General features: G+C 40.0%; 1 protein-coding gene across 4 annotated transcripts in view; it reads left to right on the forward strand.

Moving 5' to 3' along the window:
• ERC2 (ELKS/RAB6-interacting/CAST family member 2) overlaps positions 1 to 22,345 on the forward strand; it is a 1,210,774-nt gene that overhangs the window by 520,764 nt on the left and 667,665 nt on the right. For all 4 annotated transcript variants that reach the window (XM_040359253.1, XM_040359254.1, XM_040359255.1 and 1 more), the window contains one exon: positions 1,106 to 1,241. In XM_040359253.1, coding sequence (XP_040215187.1) covers positions 1,106 to 1,241 — 136 coding nt within the window. The remainder of the gene's footprint in view (positions 1 to 1,105; positions 1,242 to 22,345) is intronic.

The raw sequence follows: 22,345 nt of genomic DNA on the forward strand, positions 1-22,345 counted from the left end.
AGTAGCAGATCCTTGCAAGTTGCAAGGTGGGGTCTACCTGGATACAATTTGTTTTTTTAGCACGTCTCACAGACGCTTAATTGGATTGATATCTGGGGGAAAGTCAACAACTTGAACTCATAGTTGTGTTCCCCAAATCATTCTTGAACCATTTATGCAGTGTCTCAGAGCACATTATCCTGCTGAAAAAGGCCACTACCATCAGGCAATGGTGTTTGCATGAGGGGGTGTACCTGGTCAGCAACAATGTTTACATAGGTGATATGTGTCAATATCATGAATAGCAGAATCCACGGTTTCCCATTAGTACATTGCCGAAAGCGTCACGCTGCCTCCTATACTGCACCTTGGTGCCATCTCTTTCCCAAGTAAGCAATGCACACACACCCGACTATCCACATGAAGTAAAATAAATCATAATTCATCAGACCAGGCCACCTTCTTACATTGCCCAGTGGTCCAGTTGTGATGCTCATGTGCCAATGGTAGGCAGCATTTTTGGCTGTGGACACAGACCATCATGAGCTATACAGCTTGATACACAACAAATTACGATGCCCAGGGACCACATGTTTACCTGTTGCATGCTTAAAGCACAATTGGCAACTAAAGAGTTTGTTTGTACACTCTGCATCGGTACCCCTAAAACTGACCCTTGGAAGACTAGTCAGACAGCCATTCTACTCTGCTAGTGTTAGTTTTAGGTGCACAGATGCATAGTAAGAAGACTGTAAGTACAGTATACACTATTCCACCCATGAAAATGCATAGGTCTAGCAAGGGCAGCCTCCACAAAGATTGAGCTGAATGGTACTGGTAGACTGGGTGGAAGATCTGGAATCTAATCTCAGGTTATTGGAAATGAGGCAGCATGGTTTGTGGACATCAGTACTTGCCATAGTAGCCTCGGCCCTTGAAGGTTAAATCTGTGTAATCTGTGCAGACATCTGGCCTTGGGTTGATGTAATCAGAAACATGCCCATGTTGCCTAAAACATATCCACATTAGGCCAAAATCTAGTTGTCTTTATTAATACAGATTAACAAAAATTATGAGACTATTCTTTCTACCTACTTTTAGTCTAATGTTTTTCTCTTTTTCTTAGACTTACGAAGGACCAAAATAAGAAAGTGGCCAATTTGAAGCACAATCAGCAAATAGAGAAGAAAAAAAACACTCAAATGGGAGATGATGGTCGTCGGAGGGATGATAACATACTGGATAACTCCCAACATCTCCAGGTTTGATTATTATATCATGATATTCTTAAAAATTCATGCCAATTGCTCTTTGGGTTCTTTACTTCACTAAAACCCACTTTTGCTATAAATCTGTAACAAATGTCCCCACTATTTGAATGGATCTGAAATCAAAAAAGTGAAAATTTGCTTTTTTTACAAGGAACACCTCAAAATGTTAGTTACGTCTAAGCAGTACTCTTGACCTGAGTTCATCCTGAAAAACTTCCTCTGCCTAGGCATTCTTGTGTCTTGAGCCTCACAGCTGTATATCTGCACTGTGAATATAAGATACTGCTGCCTACAACTGCTAGTTTCACAATATTTCACAATATTTGGAGGGGGATTTAGTGTGAGATTAAGTGATGTCAGTACTGTGCTGCTTACCGAAGTGAAAGCTGTACCGAGGATCTGCAGATGTGGTAAGTCAATCTGTAATTTATCAACTGCACACATTTACCCCATTGGCACACATATTTTATAACCACGTTTTTTCTCTAGGTATAGATATTAGGGCATTTAAATGGTGGAGAGACAAAAGTCTGTACCGCATCAGTCACTTTTTCACACACCACGGCCCATTCACCCTATCTCATTGCCGTTCAGTCTTAAAGAAGCCCTCTTCTGAGAAATATTTTTTTTTCAAATATCTCTCTTTTTACGATCTATCTGGCCCACTGGAGAAGAGTGCAACATTAGACTCACTTCTGCATCGAAAACCAATTAGCTTCCAGGTTCCAGCCAAAGCTTAATTGAGCAAGCCAAGGTTAGAAGCTGAAAATGCAGAAATTAGCCTGATTTTGTACTCTCCAGTTTTAGTAAATAAATCCCTAAGGCCTCGTACACGTTTTCTCGGCAAAAAACAGCAAAACTGCTGGCAGAGCTTTCTTGCCGAGAAAACCGCCTTTCAGGTTTCTAGTTGGGAAATCTGGCCAGAATCTCGACGAGAAAAAAAGAGAACCTGCTCTCTATTTTCTCGTTGAGATTCTTGTCGGCCTGTTTCCCGACAAGAAACCCGAGAGTGTGTATACTTACCTGGAAACATGGAAACCCGCGCATGTTCGAAATGACTGACGCATGCGCCGTAGCTTCCACGGCATAGGTAGGGTGAAGCAAGATGGCGGCGACAGCATCGAATGTGACAAGCACATGCTGGTCGTACGCAATGACGTCACCACGTTCTTGCCTTTCAAGAGAACCACGGCTCTTTTGAAAGGTCAGTGTGTACACTCTGGCGGCAAGAGATTCTTGCCAAGAATCTCGTCGGGAAAAACAACGTTTTTTTCCTGACGATATTCTTGCCCGTGTGTACGAGGCCTAAGTGTCATTTTGGTCTGCTACTTTTTTCCTCTACTATCTGCATGAATCACTTTTGCCAATTGTTCCTGACACCAAGAGATAAATGGTGACCTCCAGCAGGTTGACAGCCTCAGCTTTGTTCCTGTGAGCTGTGTGAAGAGTGGCGTGTCTCTTCCCTCCAATCAGCTTTCAGAGCTCTCCCTCACTGAGCTCTGCAGAGTGTAACTCCAGCTCTCCGTCCCCTTTTTTTCTGAACTCTCAGACAAGCTTATAAATCCAGGGCTAGTCCGAATGTAGAGAAGAGAAGACTGCACATAGACAGATACAAATTATGTAGGAGGATTTGTTTTATCTCTGTGTATCTCCTGAGGATAGACCCATCAGTGGGTATATGTAAGGGTTTACAACCACTTTATATGTGGCATTAGGCTTTAAATATGTCTACCCAGGACAATTCACTAACAATTTGCAGCATGCACGCCTGTTTTTCAGAATGCTGCAATGCAGAGGACTATTGTGTATCTTTAAACCATAGAAAGGCAATAGGTTTTGTCTATATATTTTGTCTTGTATGGCCAACTGCTTGGTTTAAATGAGTCAACTAATTTTAGTAGTCAGTGTTAAGACTTCACAGCCTAATTTAAAAACAAAGCTGTTTAAATGTATTGTGAATATGGGTTACAGGAAATTATGAATATAGTCCTCACAATATGATTCGTGAAATACAAGGAAAGGTTTGGGTTTTTACATGAACATTTACACATAAACTAATTGGAAGATTTTACATGTGCCCTAAGTTCTTTTCTTTTTATAAAGTATTTCATTACACAATGCAGCTATTGATTGTGTGATTGTGATGAATGTACCCCGGCGTATAGCGCGCACCCCCGAACTTGAAGGAAAATTCCTGGAAAAAAAAATACTTACAGTTTGGATGCCCCTCGTCAGTGTCTTGCCCGTCGTACATCGCGTCCTGCCCGTCGTCCATCGGCGGCCTCGTCCGGTCCGGCGTCCTTCTGCGGCCATCGTGGTGTCCTCCCCGCTCGATCCCCGTTCCCGCGCTGTGTTTGAACCACTGCGCCGACATATACCAAGCGCAGTACACTCGGGTATAGTCGGGCAGGCTCGGCTCCTCTCGCGTACAGGACACACAGGACGTGACCGCGAGAGGAGCCGAGCCTGCCCGACTATACCCGAGTGTACTGCGCTCAGTATATGCCGGCGCAGTGGTTCAAACACACCTCGGGAAGCGGGTATCGGCGTATATCGCGCACCCACGATTTTGCCCTGATTTTCAGGGCAAAAAAGTGTGCGGTATACGCCGATAAATATGGTAATCAACAAAATGTATTAGTATTTTTTAGTCCTGGCTAACTAAAATTATAGCTTTGTTTTTATCTGGCTCCCTATTTATTGAATCTTGAGTGAACCTTTCCTGCTTTGGTATTAGGGGAATTTCACATTGAATTGAACTTCATTCTATACTCCAAGTAGTACAAGCATCTTTTGTTTTGAAATACAGTATCATTGAATGTCTGTTTGATTTATGTTATAGATTTCTCTAGTTGCTGTCTGCCCGCTCATCACCGATTGCTGTACAGTATAATTGTGACAGTGGTAATCATTATGTTCCAGCATGACACAATAATCATCCTTAGATATGTGTGACATTGTCCCATATTATAATTATACATTGTGGTGTAATTATCTCACTTCTTATAAAAGCAAGGCTCCCAACGAAAGGAAGTCACATAATTGATGTTATTCTTCAGTGACATCCAGAGTTAGATATTACATTTCATCCTGCAATTGTTACTAGGAACTGACCCACAGAGAGGTGACAACAGTAAAATGTTTACATGTGATTATATTACAGCTGATGAGATACTGAATATTGTGGTTGGGATTTAGGTTTATCTTCATTGCATTGTATATATTGGCCTTTCCTGACAGCTTGCAGACAGCAGTCACTCGTATACTCCATAGCAATTACAATTACATCTGTATGGTGGTAATTAACCACTTCAATACCAGGCACTTACATCCCCTTCCTGCCCAAGCCAATTTTCAGCTTTCAGCGCTGTCACAATTTGAATGACAATTGCACGGTCATGCTACACTGTACCCAAACACATTTTTTTGCATTTTGTTCCCACCAATAGAGATTTATTTTGGTGGTATTTTATTACTGCTGGGGTTTCTATTATTTGCACAACAAATTAAAAAAAACAGATTTTTTTTTTTAAGTTTTTTTGTTTCTGTTATAAAATGTTGTAAATAAGTACGTTTTCTCCTTCAATGATAGACACTGATATGGCTGCACTGATGGGCACTGATAAGGCAGCACTGATTAGGTGGCACCAATGAGGTGGCACTGATGATAGGCACTGATGGGCAGCACTGATGAGCACTCATAGGTGACACTGGTATGTGGCACTGATGGGCACTCATAGGCGGCACTGATGGATACTTATGGTTGGCACTGATAGGTGGCATGGATAAGCACTTATGGACTCGGATGGGCACTGATGGACACTGATGGGTGGCACTGATGACACTGATGGGTGACATTGCTGGGCAACACTGATCTGGCAGGCATCCATAATAGTTGCAGTCAGTGCCCATTTGTGGGCACTGATTGGCATATATTGGGCATATATTGGCATTCCTGGTGGTCATGGCCATGTGTCCAATCACAGCCGGTCACATATAAACACGGAGATGCCAGTATTCGGCTCACCTCACACAGACAGAGTGTGTGGTGAGGAGAGCCGATCAGCATCATCTCTACGCAGGGGGACATCTAGGATTGTAATCAGGGCACTGACCATTCAAGTCTATGCTAATGCACTGTAAACATGTCTGTAGCATTTACAGTGCCTTTATAGCATGTTTACAGCATGTTTGACAAGAGTTTATCAAATATCAGTGAGTGGAAAAAAAAAACACTTCCTCCCTAATTAAAAAAAAAATCATATAAAGGATGTTTGGGGTGCATTTCTGACGTGCCTTAAATGCATGTTAAATGCATCAGGCGCATTGGTTCACGTTAGTGTCAGTATTCCATTTTTTTGTGTGAATTTAGCCTAACAGTTGCAATAATTATGGCTTTAAGTCCTAGTACAAACGACATGTACAGTATGCTGGTATTTTTTTTTTTTTTCGCTGTACATACCATTTTATAGTTCTTTTTCTTTTCTCACTCCTGCAGGGAATAGGCGTTCCTATGAAGAGGCGTAGATGATTGACGTGCGTGTAAGGGGCGTCACACGTTCCCAAAATAGCCGAACTGGGACTCGGCTATATAGGCGCCTGCGCATTCAGCTTTACACGGCTCCTAGTCTGTGCGCAGGCACCGTATAGCGCAGTATAGAGTCCGGCTATTTTCAGAACGCGTGCTGCGCCTTATCCGCACGTCAAACATCTACGCCTCTTCATAGGAACGCCTATTCCCCGCGGGAGTGAAAAAAGAAAAAGAACTATAAACGGTATGTACAGTGGAAAAAAATATATATACCAGCATACTGTAGCTGTCGGAAGTATGCTGCATGGAATGGTATATAGATTTTTTTAGGGTGAACCTCCGCTTTAACCTAAGTCTGATTTAGTTGCTTTTATTCACTGCTTCCCATTCCTTTTTTCCATGCACTTTGACAAAAAAGGCCTAATGTATTTTAGCTAACACAATTTCCCTCTCATTTTGGGCAGCTTTAGATTTGGAACAAGAATTTGTCATGTTGTATAATATAAATAAGCACATACATTTATCCCATATCCATTAATGTCTGAAACTCATTTAAAGAGCCTAACTCTCATAAAGCAGCTGTTTGGTTAGTTAATGGACATTGTGGGAGACACTATTTGATTTTTTTTCAGGCTGAGAAAAATTGCATTTTGGTCTCTATTTGATTTATTTGTCAATGTTTTCTTTTCCTAGCACATTCATTAATAATAATCGTGATTGTGAGTCATGACCCCCTTCATGTTTTACACGCTACTAGACCTTTCATGCTTTATGTGGAGACATTATTTGTCTAATGGAAAAATGTGGAACATGTTTGATCAGTAAATTTGCATTGAGTTTGTGACCGACAGAAATATTTTTATGATGTTTGACACACTTGAGTACCATACTGTACAACCGGTGAATAGTTTCCATGTAATCACCCTTTTTTTCCTGCAATACCTGTTTTGCGTGTGTTTGAGTAGCAGATTTACAAATCAATGCTGCCTATGTCACCTACGTTTTTTCCCTAGTTAGGGCCTAGAAGTAAGGAGCTTTTGTGCTTACAGGATAGTGGAAAACCCCTTTAACATTGAGCTTTCATCATAAATTAAACAAACTTCTTGACAGGTGCATAAACATACATACTTATATTGTCCAAGTGTGCATGTTTATGCCTTGAGTAGACAGCAGCATAATTTGGGTGAAAAACAGCAATTGACTAGGGTTTATCTAATCTAACTTTCCATTGAGTCATTAGCTAAGATGTCTTAAGGGCATAGTGGCATGGTGACTGTCACCCAGCTTGTTCACAAACCTTGGCTTTAGGCTTGCATATGAACAGAATTCTTCATAGAAAAGAGATTTATCTCCAAACACTTAAACAGAGTTTTTGCACAAAAAAGCTAAGGAATGTGGTTGGTATGTCCTTGATAGATAAGGCACCTCATCCCAAACTAATTTGAGGAAACAAGGAAATGCGGATGGGGATTTTTGCGGTGCCAAAGCAACTCAATCGAAAATAAGCGTTACAATTACAATGTTTATTACATTATATGTCAGACAAATCACATAAATAATAATCAATACAAGGGAGCATATAACATATACAAATGGCCCAGATCATGAAGGCCTGTTATGGTGACAGATCCAATCTTCCCTACATGTTTTGCTGAAACATCGGCTTCTTCAGGGGATCAGGCCATAACCAATATAGCATGTATTCCTCTAAAAAGAGAAATATAGCAAAAAATACATATAATCAGAAAATGCAGAAAGTAAACTACACACCATGCACAATATCAAAAATGGGACAACAGGGCACCCAGAATACCAAAAAAAAAACACCCACAAATTCAATATTATCATTAAGCATAATCATTCAATATTATTGTGTTAATTAATACCTCTGTGATTCCTCATATATAATCCCCCTATACGGGGAGAAAACAACATAATTATTCAGTTTTATTCAAAAAAAACAAAACTTATTTATACCCAATCCCCTATCCCCCCCCCAAAAAAAAATTTCAAAAAAAGAAAAGAAAAATTTAGTCCATCTATTTAGTATCTAACCACTCCACCGCTAGAGTTGGTGTTTCAAAAAAAAGGGTGCATGTCCCGTCCGTCACTTGTAATTTACTAGTGTATAGCAAACTGTACTTTAACCCTTTCTCCCTCAGTCTTCTACGAATTTCTGTATATTCTCTTCTTTGCTGCTGAATCTCAACCGGATAATCAGGAAAAAATGGCAACTTAACGTTTTCATATTGAATATCTGCCCTTTACCTGGCTGTTGATAGAATTTGATCTTGATCTCTACAGTTCAGTAGACGTATCAGAAAAGGGCAGGGGGGGTGCCCCTGGTTTAGGGGAGCGGAAAGAGATCCTGTGTGCTCTCTCCACCACAAACGTTGTAGATACTTCTGTTAAATTCAATACTTCTTTTAGTAATTTTTCTGAGAATTTAATCATTGGATTATCTCCCTCCACCCGCTCTGGCAAACCCAGGATTCAAACGTTGTTTCTTCTTAAGCAACTTTCCGTGTCTATTGCTCTGTCCTGTAGCGCTTTTATTTGTTTTTTCCAATGTATGCCATTCCTTATTTTCCTTTTTAATTTATCTTCAACTTTTGAAACGCAAATTTCTGACGTTTTGTTTTTGTATTTTATCGAACTCACGTTTTATTAAACACACATCTACAGCCAGGGCATCAATTTTATTTGTCAACACTTCGCTGCTTGCTTTAATCGCCTCCAAGATGTCTTTCCCAGAGGGAGCATACTCCACCTCCACTTCTCTCACAGTCTGAGTGTCAGCTGTTATCCCTTTTAATGGAGATTTTTGAGGGGATTGGGGGGGTTTACCTGTTGTCTTTACCGTCTTTGCTGCCATGGCCGAAGGGGAGGAGCAAGGGTTCACAATCTGTGGTTTTACACTGTGTTTATTGGGTGACATTTATCCTCATAGTAGTTAATTCATTATTTAATTATTTCTTTCTTTATATTTTCTCCCTTAACCTTTTGCTCCTCTCCTATTCCACTCTCTGCCTAACTTCTGATTGTCTATCCACACACTAGAGAGCACAGCAGAAGTAGGCAATCACTTTCCCCCTCTGTTTTTATTCTGGAATCGCTCCAATACACTTAACTAAGCGGAAAAAAAGAAAGCCCTCCAGGTTATTCAGGCTTAAAGCTCACAACATATAACCAGAGCCTGGATTTTCAAAATAGAAGCTGGGAACTGGGAGCTGGGATACAAACTAAAATACAGAGGGAGTGCCAGGGAGCTAATAACCAGGGTTCATAGACCAGCATCCACAGAGTGTACAACAGTCTCTTCACCCCTCACTCCACTATCTTCCCTCTGAAATCGAAGGGAAAAAGTCCTTCAGGGCGTAGGAACCTAGAACTAAGAAAAACCTTGAACTATAGGAAAAACATTTTCAGTCCCCCTTAACTTACTTATATTGTCTGATAATTCTGCCAGTAGGGGCTCGTTTACATGATGGGGATGTACACATGCCATGGCTGCAATGATCTGCTTCATGGTCACATCAAGAATTATACCTACCGTTGTGCCCAGTTGGTAGTTGTTCCCACTAAATGTGACCTATTCATATGGTTTGTAAGGGGTTACATCAGCTGGTGCGGAGGTGACATAACTCCTCCTCACTACCTGTTAAACACACTTTAAAGAGCCATCCACTGCAGAGAGAGAACGCTAGTGTAAACCAACCCTTACTTTGTTATTTTTCAACTTCTATTAAGAGACAAAACTATCCAGCTAAAGTGGCAGTTAGATTGAGACAAACTATTTAACATGGACAGAGGTGCTTACAATAGTCAGCTTTTTTTCATTCAGATAAAACCTTTATTTTAACAAAAAAAAAAGGTTCTGTTACTGCTCAAAAAGTGTTAGCTACAGTTAGGCTTAAATTTGTTAGTCAACTATGTCAAGTCCATCAAAAATCACTAATCCACCTAACATCACCCTCTCTGCAGTTTGTCAATGCTGCTTTCAAAGTGTGTCTTTGTTGCTCCTCAATAGTACAGTGGAGGAGTGAGTGTAGTTAACCTAAGAAAGAAAGTGTGTCACTCACTAGAATCAGGGGTCTTCAAACTATGGCCCTACAGTTGTTCAGGAACTACAATTCCCATCATGCTTAGTCATGTCTGTGAATGTCAGAGTTTTACAATGTGTAATTCGGCAACAGCTAGAGGGCCGTAGTGTGGCGATCCCTGCGCTAGATCATCAGGTGAACAAAAAGAAAAAAAGCTTACAAAACGAAAACGAATACAGCCACCAGATCGTATGCCCTGTACACACGATCGGTTCATCCTATGAAAACGGTCTGATGGATTTTTTCATCAGATATCCGATGAAGCTGACTTTCATCAGTCTTGCCTACACACCACCAGTTAAAAAAACGATTGTGTCAGAATGCGGTGACGTAAAACACAACGACGTGCTGAGAAAAATGAAGTTCAATGCTTCCAAGCATGCGTCAACTTGATTCTGAGCATGCGTTGATTTTTAACTGATGGATTTCCCCGCAGATGATCGTTTTTTTCTATCGGTTTTTTAACCATCAGATAATTTTAAAACAGGTTCTAAGTTTTTTCACAGATGGGAAAAAAAACGATGGGGCCCACACACGATCGGTTCGTCTGATGAAAACGGTCCGTTTTCATCAGACGAACCGATCGTGTGTACACGGCATAAGTGTTTGTAAGCTGCAATATATATATATATATATATATATATATATATATATATATATATATATATAAATCTGTTTTTGGATTTAGATATGTTTTAAGCAATAAACAAAAATTGAATATTCCTTTTTTTATTAAAATCACAACAACCATATCTGGTCTTTCAGGTTATTGTACTTGCTTGTTCCATTTAGCTTACATAGAACATTTACTGTTTTGGAACCATGCCACAATTAAATTCTTAACGACAAGGAAATGTACTGCTGTCTCGACTAGCAGAAGACAGACTAATCTTGTCCTAGGTGAGAACACTATGGTGGCCTTGTAATATTGGCTGAACCTAATCCATCCTGTTTAGAGTTACAGCCTAACTATCTGAGCAAGTCCCAGCTGACACAGACATCCAACCACCAATAACCTGGTTTTGATTGGGACCTGTGATTAAGGGATAAATCACACAGGACCTTGGAGCTGCATGGTTAAGTAATTCTTTAGAATTTCACAAAAATGACTGGCAGATTTAGGACACTGTTCTATATAACACCTCTTAATAGTTTCTCATTGAGAAAAAAAAAAACGTATTGTGTGGGATAAGGAAACCACCCTGAGTTGTGGTTGAAGGTAAACCACACACACAGAAACCAGCGGTTACATGAATAATATATTATGTTAGTGACAAGATATTGGCCCGTTATTTTGGCACCTTAAAATATGGAATTTTAGCATTCCTATACATACTCTACCATAATGGCAGATTTGCAATTGTTCATGGTCCATCCGCTTAGATCAAAGACTGTAAAACTTATGCCATGTTTCATTTAGTATTGCTGGCCACACAGTATTGTTTAGCGGAAACTTTTATACAATTGCTTTATTTTAGGAAACAGATGTGTATTTTGCCATTCCTTGCTGAAAAGGCAGCTGCAGGAGAACACAACACTTTGCAGCCTGGTTTGTTTGTCTTTAAATGGTTAGTAACCTTTCAGTACTGTAGCTCTCCTATGAAAGTTATGTGCCTCAAGGCACAGTGTTTTTTTTTATTATTATTTTTAATGTTCACTTCACATTACCCCATTTTTCTTTATATTACACTAGTTAAGGCTGGCTTTGTGTATAGAAAACAGCTACCCACTCATCATGTCTTTTGTCTGTAAGTGCAAAAGAAGATTGCTAATCATTGTGCAGTAATCCATGCAGAGTGCTTTGTATACAGAACACATAATATGTAGAAGAAAGACCCCATGACTAAAGTTGGGTTTGCACAATCTGAATAATGGCCAGTTCAGCCCATTCTGTCGAATGGGCATGCTGGACAACCAGCATCCAGCCAGCTGCCGATCAACGCTGTCACCAATGGAGCTGATCAGTGTGTTGTGGTAGGGGGGGGGTCAGTCCTCTTGGCAGAACACAATAGCACATCAGTGGAAATCACCATACTAACATTTCTTACATACAGTGACCTCTCAGCTTCTTTTTCATTCGGCCCACTGGATTGAATGAAAAAAAACTTATCGTGTGTGCTTGGCATTATTTGTATTTAAAAATGTTCTCAGTAGATATAATATGATATGGTATGTTTTAAAGAACATAACTTGGGCCCATGGAGTACTGATGTTAGGTACAAAACAGTCATGTAGGAACATTTGCAATATACAGTGCATGACAGAGAGATCAGAATCCCATGTACCCAAACAGGGAGCGTCAAGCAGTTAAAATTTCCCATTCTGTTGGATTCCACTCATTGTCTCTGTAAATGTTTCATATTCTGAGCACTGAAGGTACTAAATGTGGAAGTGAGGAAACAGAGACATAATATGTTTTTCTCCCGCAAGGGAGAGTTTAAGGAGAAGATACAAACCTGGGGCGAATTATTAGAATGCTGTAGTTAAAATGGTTGTAAAGTCACTTGTCTCTACAATCCACTCCGTTAGGTAACAATTTGTGCCCCGCTGTATGTCCTTTATTAAAAAAAGACAATATCTACGCGACCGTTCGCCTTTCTCCTCTCATGGGTGGACAGCTGCAGCAGGAGGGGCCCGAGAACTCCCGCTGCCATCAGCTGGGAGGTTGCCTGTCACACGAGCGCTCTGAAATAAGGTAGATATCGGCTTTTTAAATAAAGGACACACAGTGGAGCACATATTGTTACCTAACAGAGTGGATTGTAGGGACATTACACTGTTATTAATGCAGCAGGAGGGGAGGATAGGTAGAAGATGGAGCTGACAGGCAGGGAGGGGAGAGGACAGAAGGGAGCTGCGGATAATGGAGGCACGTAAACTGACCACGGTGTTAGGGCTCAGCAGCCATGATAAACCGTGATAGAAGGAAAAAAAGGTAAGTGGGGGTAGTGGCGCTGCCTAACCGGGACACAATAGCTACGGGGACCTGCAAAGGGTTAACCGTGCTGTGTCCTAAGCTTAATTAAGTGATAATCCCTCACTATCTGTGTGAATAGATATCAGGGACCAAATGTGCACCTGTATAACTATAATACTGGGGTGCCTGAATGTCTATTCAGTATTATTCATAAAGAGTGAGATCTCCTTAGGAGAATATGGTGAGTAAATAGAATGAAAATAAAATAAAATAAATATGACAGCCAAAGCTGCTGACTAATGCCTCAAGTGGTTGAAACAATATATAAGTTAGGGTCATATATATGTGCACATATGTCAAGTACTGTAAGTATATAAAGCAAAGATATATAAAAAAATATCTATAAAAAACAGGAAATGTATGAACAAAGTAAAAAATAATAAGTGAAAGTCCAATCACAGGTGTATATAAAGTCCCATAAATGACACTTTTGGGATTCCTTTTGTCAATATCCAAAAGCCAGGGAACAAGTCTCACAATGCAAATTAGTAGTGAAACACAGCAAGTGATCTTGAGGTGAATACAGGTGCTCTTGAAGTATTAGCAGTGCTCCCCCACATGGGTCCCTACTCACCAGATCCAATCACCCCTCCAGGGGTATAATGCGTATAGGATAAAACTCCTGGATCTCCACTCCTCTGTTTCTCCACTTGCCAGACTGGTTGTTTGCGAAAGAGGCTTATCAGAAAGTAGGCAGTGATGTATATCCAGTGTCCTCAGAAAAAGAAAAGTAAGGCTTCCATTGTGTAGTATGTAAAACATTTTTTATTCCAAAAACACCAAAAAAAGTACAGGAGAATGGCGTACTACAATATAAAAGGTTAAAAAATATATATTTATAGCCGCTGCCTGTTTCCAGGAAGTAACCAAAAATAAAAACAATGGGCACAGTGTAACAGCCAAGTTGGAAACCACAGCGTGCGCTTCAACTGCGCTCCAGCTGGCAGTACCCGGATAAGACGTAAGTGCGTAACTCCGCCTTACGCATTTCGTAATTAACATCTTCTGAGGCGGTGTCACCTACTGCTGGCTTACGTCCTAAAGGAGGCTGATAAACCATGGTCAGTTTACAGGGGGAGGGCAGAACCAGGCAGGATCAGCCAGGTATTTCAGGTGATAGAAAGAGCCAAATTACACAGCACAAGCACTGTGCTGTATAACATGCTTTAAAGAAACAGGATCCATTTTTTTATTAGGGTTACAAACACTTTAAGTGTTGTAGGGGAACATTGGTATTGGGAGAAGGAGAGGTGGCAGGGGCTTACATAAATAGGATACAGGGGTGGCTGGGGAGGAGGGTTGGGAAAGAAAAATAGGGGAATGGAATAAGGGGGTATAAGTCAGATCACACTGCTACCTACCTTAGTGAAGACCAGGCCGACCATCTAGTCTCTCAGGATACTCCATTTACTGGGCCCATTTCTCTGAAACGAACCAGGGTTTGCTAAGAGTTTTCTGTAATCCTGAGAATAAGTAAAATATTTCTAGCAATACTACTTAAACATAAGTTTAAGAAAAGAAGCGGACATTGCTGGCAAGAGACTCCAGAAGAGGAGGTAAGATATTGCACAGAACAGGTTGGTATAACATGTTTTTTTATATTAGTTAAAAATATAAGACTTTACAACCACTTTGTTATACCAACCTGTTCTGTGCAATATCTTGCCGGGAATGTCCGCTTCTTTTCTCTGAGTGCCCCATAGCAAGTTTTGTGCTTTGGGGGAACTGTGCTTATTGGCACAAACAGTGTGGCTCAGCCCCTTTGCCCACTCTCCTCACATGATTTAATCAACAGTAGCAGGAGCCAATGGCTCCCATTGCTGCCTCTGTGTACTGTTAATACAGGAAGAGAGAGCAACACTGCTGCAGTGCAGATGGACATTGTGCTGGATTGAAAGAGGAGCCAGGTAAATATTTAGGGGGGTGGCTGGGAGGAGCTGAGAATGCATTAATGTAAAAAACTTTCTGCCTTTGGAACCATTTACCTATATCGTTTGGTTAACAGTAGTTCTTTAATTTCACAAATGTAATAAAACTAGATATCCATTCCCGTACTAAGGAAGCATGTTGATTTACCACGTCACAGGGTTACTGTATGTGGTGCATTTACCAGATGTCTATGCAGGGATTCATATGGTAGGGCCCCTCCAATGACTCAAGTTTGTTTATTTTCTGGCAGTACAGTTGTAACGCCCTGCAAAAGCACACAATGTGTGGTAATGTGCCTGGGGAACAAGAGAATTAATTTTATGTACGACAGACAGGGGTCCTGTATCACTGAGTCAAAATCTTATAGTTCTTTTCTTGGATGTGACCCCTGACCAAGCTTTTCATGCTGATTACCATGTATTGATGGGGTGGTTATGTGAAGCTCCTTTTGCCATTTTTATTTAAGATACAGTAGGTGGACCTACTCTGAGAAGCAATTGCAGCCAAGGTTTAAATTGTCTAGACAGACTAGCTCCTAAACACTCATTTTCAGAGGCTTGCTTTCATGCAAAGTCTCAGATGCTTAACAAGCAAGCTTAAAAAAAGTCATTGTACAAAGGGGAATTTAGGTTGGATCGCACGCTGTTCCTCCCTTGACACAGTCATTTTCAAAATCTCTGATTTAGATACATTTATAGCTCATCTAATATGACTGGGATTGTTATTCTAGGGTTAGACATATAGAAAAGCTGATCATCGGCATATGCAGCTATTTTAAACTCCATTTACCCCTCCAATGTCTGGGTTTTTACGAATCGCCGCTAGCTAACGGTTCCAATGATATTACGAACAGCATTGGGGACAGGGGGCACCCCCTGCCTTGTTCCATTAAATAAGTCCAAAGGGGGGGATAGAGTCCCATTTAATCTGATTTTGGCCATTGGGTGGTGATAAAAAGCCGATATCCATTTCATCCCCCATACCCAAATGTCTTAGTGTTCCAAACATGAAGCCCCGGTCCACTCTGTCGACGGCCTTTTCTGCATCAATCGACAGGAATGCGACTGGGGTCTTCCCCCCTTTACTTCATGGATCAAACACAGTGACTTCAGGCCGTTATCTTTCCCCTCTCTCCCTAATACTAACCCTACCTGATCGCTATTTACCCAACTTGGTAGTAGGGGCTATAGTCTTTCAGCTATTACTTTCGCAAAAATCTTTATATCTGTATTTAACAGGCATATTGTATGGTAACTCGCTTGGACTGTTGGATCCTTCCCTTCTTTTAGGATGAGGGTTATATGGGCCAGTAATGATTTCTCCTGCACATTCTCTCCTTCGGTCAGGACGTTAAAATATTCGCACAGTTTAGGGGTCAAAAACATTTGAAATCTCTTATAATATAGAATCGAGTACCCATCGGGGGCCCGGAGACTTTCCCCAGGGCCATACTATTTATTGCTCTACTTACTTCTTCTGGAAGTTGCTCCAGTTCCTCCCTAGGCACCATGGGAAGGTCAAAGCCTCTCAGGTACTCATAGACTTCTCCCTCCCTGAGTACCTGGTGGTTCTTAATTTTAGGGATACAGGAACCATTTTTTTGTTATTTCCTCAAACAGTTCTGCTTTTGGTTTGTAATACAATGATACAGTGACTTATGTGTCCTACAAAATATTCCATATTTCTGTTTCTTAGTTATCACAATATACACATTTACTGTTACATACTGTACATATTGGGCAGTATTTTATGAGGTAGCAATTGCAAATTTAAGGCAATCTGTATTGATTTTAATAGTCTTCGTTGAGATACATTAGCTTGCCTGATCATCACTAGCAATGCTTTTCTAGTTTTCTTTTGCTAATGAGCATCAAGCCAAGTAGGATTGGTTTGAGCTAATGCATTGACTATCAGAGTTACATCATTTTGGAACACTATAGTTTCTCACTACAAAACTGGCACTCAAAGAACCTCACTCTACTCAAGTTTAGAGTGCAAATGAGCATGACAATAAATGGCTTCATTGCTTTAGACACAGGGGAGATCTGATTTTATTCATGTCTCAGCAGGTTTATTCATTTCTTGTATTTAGGCTGAGTGAGCAGGATAATATTAGAATAGGTCAGTAGACCACTAGGGAACTGCCTGAGTTCTGACATCGAGCTGTCATCAGCTTTATCAGGAGACCCAGCTAATCAATCTTTTCACAGAGGATAAAGATTAATTCTCAAGTACTTGTTCTTAGGGAATTCTTAACTAGTTGTTCTTTGGGAGATTTAGCTCCAGGCCACAAGTCTAATAAGAGAAAGCAGATAGCATACTTGGAGACGGGCAATGTTCAATCTTTTGCTCAATTACTTTTGGCCTTTTTTGGCTTTAGCATGTACAGGTGAATGCACACGGTTTCACCAGGGATATGCTAAGGGATTTTCCAGGTTATAATTGGTCAGCTGCTTTAGACCCTTTGTGCAGTAAAAAGTAGAGGACTGTGTCTACTTTTTTATCCAGAGTTATGAATTCAAACCTCTCTGCTGCAGGTGAATTTGGAATAGAGACTTGGGTTTTCAGGTATTTGACATGTTACCTCTTTTATGGTTATTAACTTGAATTATTTGTTCTTAGTGCCTTTTGGGAAATCGCTGAACCTGTCCAACTACTGTCAACCATAGACACTTTGAATTTAGTTTGGTTCACCAAGGACGGGATGCTAGTGGCTGCTATAGTCTCTAGCTATAATCACTGTCTTCTCCCAGTAGGGATGACTCCCCCGAATCCCCCCACCACTCTACAATGTCAGTAGAGTAAAAGCTTAGTATCTTTTTTTAAATGGAAATTAAAGAGGCTTATCCATGCGTATGCATATGTGAATTTAGCAGGAGACTTGTTTTATTGAAATCTTAGAATGTAATAGCTTCTGCCGCAGCATTTGCCCTTGTGGTGGTCACCAAGAAATATATAAAAACCCTAGCCATTGTTTGAATTGCCCCTTTATTTGATCCAGCCATAATGTAAGTTACAAGTATACACCCAGTACAGCTACGGTGATTGATTCCAAATACTGTACACGGATAAAGTGCTCAGCCTTTTCATGTGTTTTGCATTATATAAATATAGGCTAAATCTAAGAGCAGTGTAATGTATTGATATCATCTGCTTGATGTTGTGATTGGAAGTAAGTAACTTTATATCTGCTCTCCAGATTCCATATTGTATTACAGCATTCAGACACACTGAGGATAAGAAGCCTTAATACAATTGCCAAGGTCTGCAAATACCAAGACTTATATGCCTTCTTTTTCATAAATCCCTGCTTGTAAACTATACATTTATCTTTGGCGGTTTAAGATGACAAAAAAAAACGTTTTCTGGAAGAACCCCAACAGCACACAATTTAAATAGAAAATGTAAGGACGCGGTTAGCTTATGCCATGGTGTATTAAGCTTGCTTGTAATTTGAGGGAAAACAGTCTGTTTTCACTGGGTTTCTAAATTAAAAAAAGGACTAAAAAATTACTTGAACAAGATTATTTATTTTGTAGATATAAGATATCCTAATACTTTGCAAAGACAAATGGTAACTCCCAGGAACACTCTGTACGTGTGTGTCATTAAATCAGGTTCTTTAGCACTGTATTATATTAAAATAATTATGTAGCAATAATTTATATAAAAATAAAAAAAACAATAAAAAAAAATACTTTTTGTCTAAATAATCTAAAACTGATAAACATACAGTATTTCAGGAAGGAAGAATGCAACCGACCTAATAACCATCTATTGCAAGCTAAATTTTGATTGATCTGTTTGTATTACAGAATACCATTACAATTTGATGCCTGCTGTAAAGCAGAAGCTTCAGTCTATGGCAAATATATATATATATATATATATATATATATATATATATATATATATATATATATATTTTTAAATACCGCTCTTGTACTATCACCATTCTTCCCATTCTTTTAATGAGGGACAAGTTATGCACCTCAGAACATCAAATGTGTAAAAATCTTTGTGCTTATAGTTCATTGACAGCACATCATAACTTAGCTAAAGGCCGGTACACATGGGCCGAATATTCCGCCTGTGTGTACAGCAGCCAGTCCAACAGAAGCCAGCCTAACACCCATCTGTTGAATGGACATGCTGGAAAAGCAGCAGCCTACCGGCATCCAGTTAGCGATCACACTCAATGGTGCTGCAAGGGCTGAGACCGGTGCGTTCTGGCGGGGAAGGGGGTGCAGTCCCCCTCTCAGAACACACAAGCTCAGCAGGGACATCAATAACATTGCTGGGTTAACTAAAAAAAATGCCTGTGTGTACCAGACTTAAGAGCTTAGCTTAGTTAATTAATCTGTCTCTGCATGTACATTGGCCATAAATAATGTGTCTGTGGCAGCTAGGTACAAGCTAGACCCCTTGTGCCTCCAGACTCTCTGCGTGGGGCCCACAGGCATGGGGACTGCAGAGAGGCAGCGGTGTGTTCCAGCACTGACACTGAAAGAGAAAATGTACTGTGGGTGGAGTGATTTGACAATTTAAGTCAGCACAGTTTGAACATTCATATTTCAATGTGCATGCATGCTTGCTTTATGGAGTAAACATGTTATATTCCTTTAGTAAATCAGCCACAAAGTGCTTAGGAATATGGTCAACAAGTGTCCATGCTGTTACATTCTCAGTAAGTACAGTACACCCATGAAGATGTTTACTTTGTTTCATAGCCCCATGTAAATGATACTGGTCTCTCTATAAACATATATGTTTGCACAAATCCCGCATACTGAGTCTTCCTGGGAGAGGTGAGCATAACTAAATCTAAGTATTATACAGCAACACTCAGACTAACTCTAAGGAAGGGAGGATTTCCTTAGTCAATATAAAGAAGGAAATTAGTTTGGGAATATGAAGGTGTTGGACATTTTTATTAAAATAAGTTTCATTGAACTGAAAGGGCTTAAATTGATATTTCTGCAGACACTAGCATTTTCTTTTGTCTCTATCTGAATACTATCCGCTCTAAATCTTGATCTTCATGGGAAAAATACATTATAAAGTCATATGTTCATGTTGCCTCTGTCAGCCAATAAGCTTCCAGATGACATGACTTAATTGTGGCTTTCACTGCTAAAGGCTGGACAGCCCAAGTATCTTTGCCCGTAATGCACAGGCAAAATCTTCCTGAGCTTTCAGTCAAGTGGCCACTTGCAAAAATGCCTAAGGTTGTCTTTGTCATACTTTCCACTTATGACACTTAAACATTCATTTTATTTAGATTTTAACAACATTAATAGATATTGAAATACAAACATACACACGCAACCATATATTATTCTTATCCCAGTGCAACAAAATATCATTAGATAGATACCCGAATCGAATAAGGAAACATAAAACTGACATGGCTTGTTATGTATGGCCCCAAACACCCAATATCTAGACCTGTCTATGACCCAGATGTATGTAACAACAAACTGAGAGTTCAGTATTAGAAGGAAAGAATGCACATCTTGCAACTAAAAGGAATGCAGACATTAATCCTACCTGCTCAACCCTACCATACCTTCTCGGAAAACACAGTTTGCTCATGAAACTGGTCAGAGAGGCTATCAAGATGCCTACAGCAACTCTGAAGCAGTTGCAGTAATGTATGACAAAGAGTGGTCATTGTGTGCATGTGACAACAATATCATACATTCTACACAAATGTGGCTTGTATGGGAGGGTTGCGCCTTAAAGATTCTGAGGACACACGGAAAAAGATGTTATGGTCAGATGAGACTTAAATTGAATTATTTTGCCTTAACACCAAATGATATGTCTGGCAGAAATCCAATTCAGCTTACCATCCAAATAACACCATTCCTACAGTAAAGCATGGAGGTGGTAATATCCTGGTATAGGGGAGTTTCTCTGCAGCAGGGACTGGAGCACTTGTCAGGATATAAGGAAAAATGGATGCAGCAAAATACCGTCAAATTCCTAAAGGAAAATCTGCTTCCCTCTGCCAGAAAGTTGCTAATGGGAAGAAGGTTTACCTTCCAACATGACAATGACCCAAAGCACACAGCATAAATGACCACACAGTGGTTGAAGGAGAAAACGGTGAGTGTCCTTGCATGGCCTAGTAAGAGCCCAAATTTAAACCTCATTCAATTTCTGTGGAATGACTTGAAGACGGCAGTCCACAAACAGTCACCATTAAACATAACTGAACTTGAGCACTTCTGCAAAGTTTAGATGTGCAAAGTTGGTAGAAACATATTCCAACTGACTAAAGGCTGAAATTAAAGCAAATAGGGGTTCAACAAAATACTGACACAAGGAGGTGATCCTTTTTTCAACTCTGTAATTCAGTTTTTTTTTTTTTTTTTACATTTCTTTTTGACTGTTATATCTTTCACTTGGATGTTTAAAGTTGCACTGAGTAAATACAGCTAGATAAAACAAAAACGGTGCCTGTCTTCAAACAGGCTGCAAAGCAACAACATGTGATTCTTTTTTGTACCCACTGTATATACATATTTTGGACAAATCATCAGCTTTTTTTATGTCGCAGTTCAGATCCCAATCAACATTAAAACCAAATGAGCAATAGATTTTCATTGCATAGATCCTATAGTCATATTACTCATACACCAATTAGGGGTAAAAGTATCAATCCCCACAACTTTCTGACTAATTGGGTTTTTCCCATAACATAAGGCATAGTGCCTGGACAAGCTGTGCACCTTAAAACCCTTTCTTCTGTTTGTAATATGTTCCCCTATCCATACTTGCAGTGCCCACATGATCTTACCAATGTATTGTACGCTACATGGGCACTAAAGGAGGTACACTATATACTGGGTGGAACAGGTGATGTATTTAATACTTGTGTATGACCTTTTAGTGGTAAAAAAGGTAAAAAACCCTTTGGACCACCAAAGAGTCAAATCTTTTGAGACATTTAACTAAATTGGGGGCAATCTTATCTCTTAAGACCACCAAAGAGTAAAATCATTTTGAGGCATTCAATTAAATTGGGGCATTCTTATACAATATAGTCTGGGTTTTTCTAAAGATAATTGCAGGATCCTCTAGTAATACCGGACTGAGAGTGTTCTTCCAGTGTTTCTTAAGCAACCTATTCATAACATATTATTGGTTATATTATTGGTTAGAATAGGTGGTAATAAAGGATCATTCCAAATGATTTCTTCCCGTGTTAGAAACCAGTTCAGTGCTCTAATCTAAAAGATCTAAAAATGATTTTTCCAAGGCTATCAACAGCGCCCTAAACCGCCCCCGCGAACTCTTCAAGATGGTCACTCAGACCATGAATCCCGTCTGTCTTGAAGCCCCCAATTCGGACACCCAAGAGTTCTGCAATGAATTGTCGGATTACTTCATTAATAAAATTGAGGGAATCCGTGAAAGCATTCAGCAAAATAACACCCCCCTCAATCCCCCCCCCCCGCAATTATTCACCCAACACCCACAGAAATTCACCACAATCAGGAAAGTTCACTCTAGAACCCATCGATGCCACAAAAAATATCATTGGTAC

The sequence above is a fragment of the Rana temporaria genome, chromosome 7, assembly GCF_905171775.1.
Source record: "Rana temporaria chromosome 7, aRanTem1.1, whole genome shotgun sequence".
NCBI lineage: Eukaryota > Metazoa > Chordata > Amphibia > Anura > Ranidae > Rana > Rana temporaria.